The 8,618-nt window shown below is 38.5% G+C and overlaps 1 protein-coding gene across 3 annotated transcripts in view; it reads right to left on the reverse strand.

The window, feature by feature from the left end:
• Window positions 1-8,618, reverse strand: part of SPOCK3 (SPARC/osteonectin, cwcv and kazal like domains proteoglycan 3) — a 264,156-nt gene that overhangs the window by 20,196 nt on the left and 235,342 nt on the right. For all 3 annotated transcript variants that reach the window (XM_018558789.1, XM_018558791.1, XM_018558788.1), the window contains one exon: window positions 1,264-1,383. In XM_018558789.1, coding sequence (XP_018414291.1) covers window positions 1,264-1,383 — 120 coding nt within the window. The remainder of the gene's footprint in view (window positions 1-1,263; window positions 1,384-8,618) is intronic.

Raw genomic sequence — 8,618 nt, forward strand, 5'->3', positions numbered from 1 at the left:
GTTAACAAAATTACAATTTCACCCCGCCACAAGTTTGTAGCAAGTTATCCTTGCTATCTGGGTAGGTGTACTTCAATTTAATAAAAACTGATCTCTGGGCAACCCACACTAACAAGTTTACTCTAGCCACCTCTAACTTTTCTCCCAACTACATTTCTAAAAGACAAAATTAAAAGCACAAAATAGTCACTTGAATTCATGATCACATGGTGTGCCAGACCCTAAGTCTTTTTTTTCCTGGACTGCAGAATAGAAGGGTCCTACTTCAGGTGTCCATGATGTTGCCTGGGCACTTCCTATTGGCTGTCCCTCAGTGGAGTTTTCACAGGTGCTGACTACTCCAACGATGGTGTGTTGACATGATGAAGAGGGGCAGCAACAAAACTTTTGAGCTGGCCCGGAATACAGTGGAGGATCACAGGTTATCACTGCTGGATAAGGAGCTGCAGTGGATCATATGACGGCAATAGTGGGAGCTGGGGCTGTAATTTTGGCCAGAGCTTTTAAAGGTTAATTCCACTTTCTGAGGCGAATTTGGGAAAATGGAACCAATTTGTCCCCTCAACCCCCCACCCCCGTGCTCTTACCTGTCAATGAACGCTCCTTCCCCTCCATGGCTGCTGGTCTAGGACCATATGCAGCAGCGGTACCCTGTGCTCTGTATTTTAAATTCCACTTGCAAGTGTGAGCACTCATTGATGTGATCAGAAGCACTTCTCAATGAGTGCTCGCCATTACCGTGCGGAATTTAAAATACTGACCACAGGGGAATGCTACCATGTACAGGCTACACTGCAAATGCTGGAGGGGAAGGGAAGAAAATAATATGTTTCCTCAATCCACCCACACCCCATGCTCTTACTAAAAAGCATTTGCTGATGGGTAAGCGAAGCGTGGGATGGGGGGGAGGAGGGGCCAGATTGGTGGGGGAAATTCCATTTTCCAAAATTAACCTGGGAAAGTGGAATTACCTTTTAAGGCAATACAGTTTGGTCAAGGACCCAGTTGGAGTTTTGACTGGACAATGATGGATCAGTAATGAGGTAATTCCAGGGTTCTCTCATGTAAGCAAACATGTTTGACTGACAGCACTGTGCACTGTGGCAGATCATCAGATACTGACTAAATGACAGTGTTGTCTCTCTTTTATAAGGATACCTGTAATGAACTTTTGATGAATACATAGCTGGATCGAATGGGGGTCTTTCATATTTTCCTACAAATCTGCAATAAATATACTTAAGGACAGTGATAATATCTTACTGCTTCTTTCTGGTCTTGAAGTTGTTTTAGCCTTCTTTTTCTGGAATCCACTTTCATGAAGTGCTTTAAACCAATCTCTTAGTCTGTTAGCTATTTCTCTGAACTCTTGATCAGTGCAAACTGAAAGCAAAAAAATAAATAAATTACATAACATATACAATTGAAATAATAATAGCCAAGTTCAAAGTAGTCAGGGCCCATTTAAACCACAACTAAGTGCACTACAGCATATGTGTTTTCATTCACATATTTATTCAGCACATATGTGTTGGAGGTGTGTTGGTGCACCATTTACAATGAAGGGCACCACAGCACACGTAATGTGCATTACCATGCATTATAATAATGTGCACATTTACAATAACATGATAAGTGTGAACATACAAAAACAATTAGTATACTCATCTTTAACAAATGCATGTGCAGTTTATGATAAATACTAGTCTGGAGGATGAGCATTCTAAGTGCAATTGAACATAACTGTAGGACTTTAAAATACTGGAAAAATGTGTATGTGTAAGTCTGATGTATACAGCAACTGAAGATAAGTAAAAATTTTGACCACAAAAACTAAATAACAAAACTTCACAACTAAAAAAATTATTCATAATTCATAACTTATAACAAGCACATACAGATAAGCTTGAAAGGAGGAAAGCACAGAAAATATTCCAGAAAAACAAAAGGATTTCTTTTTGTGTGTTTTAGTAAAGTGCTGTTTTGAAACGTTACAAAAGACGCACAGAAAAATACCTGAGTTCCTTTGAAACCGTGTGAGCTTTCTTCCTTTCAAGTTACTACATGCCATTTGGAAAGCTCATCAAGGAAAGTGAATCAACTGGTGTTTTCCTCTACAAAACAGATTTTTATGATGCTCGATCCTTGCGGGTTACTAATATCCACACACGACCCAGTACAAACATTACTGATCTGAAAATATAGCTATATTACCTACCTGAATGTTACTAGAGTCAGGCAAAATAATGTCTTTTCATTTCACTCTTCCCTGCTTATTTAATTGCTAAATGTGTTTTTACTTGCTCCCTAACTTCTAAAATTGTACACCCAAAGGTGTAATGTCAGAGCAACAAAGTGTAAAAGACATAGAAAAGTTGACAGACTGACAAATAAAAACACAAAAAAGCTGGCAAAGTGCAGGAAAATTAAGGAAAAAAATGACACTACTTTGAAGAAAGTTCCCTCTCAAGCATCTCTCTCCTGAAAAAAATGTAATATGCCTGTTATAGAATGATTTACATCATCAACATAAAAAAGGGTATAAAATATTTATGTAAATACTTGTCAAAGTATGGCAAAATTAAGTAGAGGTTTTGCCAAGAGTTTATTTTTTTTATTAGGCAACAACAATGTCAAGATATCAGTTTTAAACAGTTATAAATAAGCTTCACGAATGAAAAATGAAAAAAATAAAAACAGGGCAGTGAAAAATGAAATTGGTGAATTCCAAAAATAATTAATAAGGTATAAAACACCTAAAACAGAGATATTCATAAAGGCCTCTACAAGGCTTCAATTAAAGCTGAATTATAGTCACACAATTTTAAGGCTTGACAGGTTTGATATCTATTTACTCGTCGTGACCCCATCTTTCATATTGAACCAAAACATTGAGTATTATATTGTGTTTTTTTCATTTTAGTGTTATTGTCCTAAAAATATCGATGTGAAAAACATTTGCACAAATATCATGCGACAACACAATGCAGCTACCATTTTGTAATTCTACTGGGCCTCTGCTTTCAGAAAATATATACTTTTTGAGGGGTTTAAAGAAATTTCCTATCCAAAAATTCAGATTTTAGCACGTGAGCAAAAATTTCTAAAAAATGCTTGAGTACTAAGGTGGTTAAAGTAGAAATGAATCCAAAACTTTTTGTAATTTGGATAGAGTAAGGGAGGGTTATAACCCTGTCAGATTTGTTTGCCATCTGGGTCCTACTGGAGATACACTATATTGCCAAAAGTATTGGTACGCCTGCCTTTACACGCACATGAACTTTAATGGCATCCCAGAAGCGCATTTGTGAGGTCAGGTACTGATGTTGGACGAGAAGGCCTGGCTCACAGTCTCCACTCTAATTCATCTCAAAAGGTGTTCTATCGGATTGAGGTCAGGACTCTATGCAGGCCAGTCAAGGTTCTCCTTCCCAAACTCGCTCATCCATGTCTTTATGGACCTTGTTTTGTGCACTGGTGCCCATTCGTGTTGGAACAGGAAGTGGCCATCCCCAAACTGTTCCCACAAAGTTGGGAGCATGAAATTGTCCAAAATGTCTTGGTATGATGATGCCTTCAGAGTTCCCTTCACTGGAACTAAGGAACCAAGACCAACCCTTGAAAAACAACCACAAACCATGATCCCCCTTCCACCAAACTTTACACTTGGCACAATCCAGTCAGGCAAGTACCCTTCTCCTGGCAACCGCCAAACCCAGACATGTCAATCAAAATGACAGACAGAGAAGCGCGATTCATCACTCCAGAGAACACGTCTCCACTTCTCTACAGTCCAGTGGTGGCGTGCTTTACACCACTGCATCTGACGCTTTGCATTGCACTTGGTGATGTAAGGCTTGGATGCAGCTGCTCTGCCATGAAAACCCATTCCATGAAGCTCTCTGTTGTTGTACCAATCTGAAGGCTACGTGTTGGCGACTTCTGCGCACTATGCACTTCAGCATGCGCTGACCCTTTTTTCTGTCATTTTACATGGCGTACCACTTCGTGGCTGAGTTGCTGTTGTTCACAGTTGCTGTTGTCGACCATGGAATATTTAGTAGCAAGGAGATTTCACTGATGGACTAATTGCACAGGTGGCAACCTATCACGGTACCATGCTTGAATTCACTGAGCTCCTGAGAGTGACCCATTCTTTCACAAATGTTTGTAGAAGCAGTCTGCATGCTTGGGTGCTTGATTTTATACACCTGTGGCCATGGAAGTGATTGGAACACCTGAGTCCAATGATTTGGAGTGGTGTCCCAATACTTTTGGCAATATAGTGTATTTCCCTTCACCTGCCTGATAGTCACAACAGGATGTGAGAGGACATTCCTACAAGGGAGGGGAATCCCTTGCAGTCAGCAGGGTCACCAGAACTAGTGTCTCCATTGGATGATTTCCTATCTATTCCTTTTCTGATGACAATCTAAAATTTGGGATTTTCTTTCACTTTCATTTTTATTGCTAACAGTCACCAAGGCAAATAGAAAGGATGAATTTCCCTCAGCCACAGAGACAGCAATAAAAACCTGATAGGTGTTTTAATCCCTCTCCACTCTATCCAAAAAACTGTTTTAGCTTCAGTCACACTTTGATGGAAGCAACTTTTCATGCTTTCTCTTTAGGTAACTCATATTGCTTTAGGAATCATACCACCTTTACACCATGGACTACTCAAAGTTTTATATATACCCTTCTTCTCTATACATCTATAGAGAAGAAGGGATAGAGGGGATGAGAAAGTGGGATGGATAGAGGGGGGAGAGAGAGGACAAGCTAAAAGAAGGGAGAGAGAGAGCAAAGGAGAAAGACAGCGAAGAAAGAGAGAGATGGAACAACACTGTCATGTGATTTTTTTTTTACTGTCACTGTTTCCCAAGAAATACTTAAAATACAGTTGGTATTCACAGATGGTGAATCAATCACTGTTAAACATATGCACTGAGAAGATTCACCTGTAGTGAATGATTAACTGCTTTATAAATATGCCCTTAAATATTACAAAACAGTGTGTTTCTTGCTATAAAAGAGTGTCTGATCCATTTTCATAGAATTGTCAGAACAACAGAATTTCAACCCTCAGGCTTTCAATTGTTCACCCATTTAAAAACTGTTTTCTTTCTCCAGTTGGTGCACATGAATTCTGTTATTCAACTTTGCTTGACACACTGTCAAATTCATACACACAGTTTTGTGATATAGGGAACAAATAAAATTAATTATAGTACAAGGCCTGTCAAATTCATTTTAAAAGAAGTCAACTGGATAAAAAACAGTCTTTGTAGATCTAAAATATTTATTGTACTTGGCTTTAAACTAAAGAAAAAGATACACAGTTAATATGTAAGCAAGCCTTTAAACAAGCCTCTAACACCTATTTGAGAGTGTAATAGTTTATAAGCTACTTTATTTTGGTTGTTCACCTTTATGGGTTAGGATTCTGTTACCTAAAATTGTATTTTGTAAAAAATGTCTAAGCATTCAGAATAAGGATCTAACATTAGATCAACAAATCAGTATCTAAGGAATGCAATTACCTAAACAGAGATTGGTATGGTGTATAGGACATAATTAAAGATGAATAGTGAACGGAACAGAGATGGGAAAGGTGGGCATGTTACTGCGGACAATAAGGGGGAAATGTAATGAAGAAGTGATAGAATATAATCGGCAACCTGTTTTTTTTGCTTAAGTTACTTGAAGGGCAGACCCCTGCACATTATTAGGCACATCCTCAGGTGCTTACAGGACAAATAACATCTTAAGTGGGTTAAGACTGAATGGATTGGGATGGACATTAGGTTGCAGTACAATACATAGTGTGGTTCCAGTTTGGAAGGAATGGCTTACCACACAGGAAAAGTTGGGTACTGGAGAAAGACCGTTTGACTGTAGCACCGCAGCAATTATAATTTTGTTACTTTGGCATAAAAAATTTATTTACTTCCATGTTTTAAGCAGCCAATCAGGAAGCTGGGCGGCGGGGAATAACCTGTCTTCTGGCTTCCTGATTGGCCGTGAAGCTGGCTTGATGCTGATTGGCTGAGAAGCATTGAACTGGCCTAACAGCATGAAGCCAGCTTCCCTAAGAAGCCGGCTCCATGCTAGCAGGAGTACTGGTATCTGTACTCAGAATCGGCGAGTATCGAAATATAAATATCGGTATTCATAAGCGATATCGAAAATTCGGTATCGGTGTATCCCTAATATGAACCGTAAGTGCAACAGAGATCTAAATCAATAATAAATGTGAAATTATTATTGTTGTTATTATTTTTCTCTATCTAAATAGGCAAGATGACAGTCTAACTCTGTCCCTCTCTCAGTGCTGCGCAATTTAATTCTCTTAGCATGGACAAGAAGAAAATATTCAACTGACAGTGCAAATTATCTCTAATAAAATGTTAAGTTGGTACCAGGGGATGGAAGATTTAAGATGACTTAAAGAAACAATTTATTTAAACCCATGTAAGGTTTCAAATACAATTTTTTAACTCAGGGGTTAACTTCCATTGAAGCTCCACAGATAAATTATAGAATACCTACTTATCTCTTTGGAAATTTAACAGCATACATATATAAGGTTTCCTAGTCTTAAATTCACTGACAGTAATTTGGATCTATTAAAACTATAATTTTGCTTGATAGACTGACAAATGAATATTTAATGACATAACACAAGTACCAAAGGTTGGAGAAGGTTAGGCAGTAATCAAAAAATGCATACTTAATTAGATGAATTCCTCTTCAAAAGCTTACAAGAGGTACCTAACTGAAGGTATTCAAACCAATTTTTCTAGCTATACAACAATGTTAATACAATTTACACGTAATCTAGTAAAACATTATCAGGGTTATTCACAGAAGGGTGAGGAGTTTTGAGAAGGCAGGAGAAGTGAACAATCTAGGACAACATAGCTGAATGGGAAAGTTAACTGAATTGGAGAAATCAGGCTATAGAGCCGTGTTTCTATATGTGAAACACCCGGTTTTTGCACGGCATTGCAAAGGTCTGGAGACAGCAACCCACCAATGCAGCAGTGCTGTCCGTCTGTCCGTTTTTTTACAACGGACGGACGGCAACTGGTTAAAAAACGTTGACAGAATGATTCCATCATGTGGGAAAATGAGTGCTGGTTCATGGAGGGACCATCGCTCATGATGTCAATTCTGTTGCTGGGCCCTTGGTGTACGAGGCAGACCCTCAAAAGCAAATTAGGGGGGTCCCAGTACTTTGATTACTGCAATATCTAATTGCAGTGATCACAGTACTTTTACAGACACTGATCCAGCTGTGTTGTGGAGCTGCAAGATAGATCAGTGTGTTACAAAACTGATACAAAATATCTCTGAGGAGAATACAGTGTTTCCCCTTAGAATACTACGTATCAAAAGCCCCTGTAAATAAACAAAATAACACTTTAAAGCCACCCTAGTTTAAAAAAAGTTTTAAACAGTTTGAAAATGTTTTTAAAAACATTTTTGTGACCTATAACTCCTAAAATATACTGAAATCCCAGACATTTGATATACCCTATTAATCAGGACCAATAAAATAATTTATTATGAATTACTTTCTGTTAGCTACACTAATTAAGTACACATTATTGCCATAACTGTGAAAAATGTGTTGTTTTTTTTAGAAAATAGGAATGTGTATATAAATTTAATGCTCATTTTGTCCTTTAAAAAAATGGTATATACTATGTGTAGGTGCAATGAATGAGGAAGATGGAAATTAAGGGTAAACAAACACATAGCAAAAATGGCAAAATTGCTCTGTTCCTCAGGAACTAAAAAAAGTTTCTGAAGCTGTGTCACTAAGGGGTTAATAACAAAGCACAAAAATTGATGCAGGGTGCCCCTTAAAATTTAAAAATAGACCCTTATCCATGCATGTGGCCTGGGTGGCCAGGAAAGCGAAGGCAGTGAGCCTGTGACCTCATCTTCCTGAACCATGCCAGGCCCCATTACTTTCAACTTTGGGGGGGTACCTTGCCAAGCCCCCCTCACATGTCACCTTGTCCCAGTGTTGGGGGATAAGGGCCTCTTCCCCATATCTGGTCCCCAATAGGATGTGGAGATTTGTGTGGGGGTAAATTATAGAAATCTGCCAGCCCCTTTCAGAATAAGGGAGCCCCCAGATACCCTACCCCCCTTCAGGGAAATTGGTTATGGGTACATTAGTAAACCTTATTTCTTATTTCCCCCCAAAAGTAAAATGTACATAAACAAACACAATATGAAAAAGTAATGTTTTAAAATTGTCATTAGAAAATATAAACAATCTCCCCCAATGTAAATCCATCATCAATCATGCCATCCAGCTATGTAGATCCAGCTTCAATCATGCCAACCTGCCATCATGATGATGTTGCCACTGCTAAATGACAATCAGGTCCCTGGTTTTTGTTTGTAAACAAACTGGTCAGGTATTCTGGATTATGTCCAGATACAGACAATATCTGCTGTACCTGAAGCTGACCCGAGTACTTTAGTATGCTTTATTTAAAATTAATGTTCTCCTCCTTAACCGATCCAGCCCATCCCCATCAGCCACTGAGGCTAAACATTGCCTAAAACCACAAGATATATTTTACTGTTGCAGTGAT

Source organism: Nanorana parkeri, unplaced genomic scaffold, assembly GCF_000935625.1.
Source record: "Nanorana parkeri isolate BGI_ZX_2015 unplaced genomic scaffold, ASM93562v1 scaffold358, whole genome shotgun sequence".
NCBI classification, from domain to species: Eukaryota; Metazoa; Chordata; class Amphibia; order Anura; family Dicroglossidae; genus Nanorana; species Nanorana parkeri.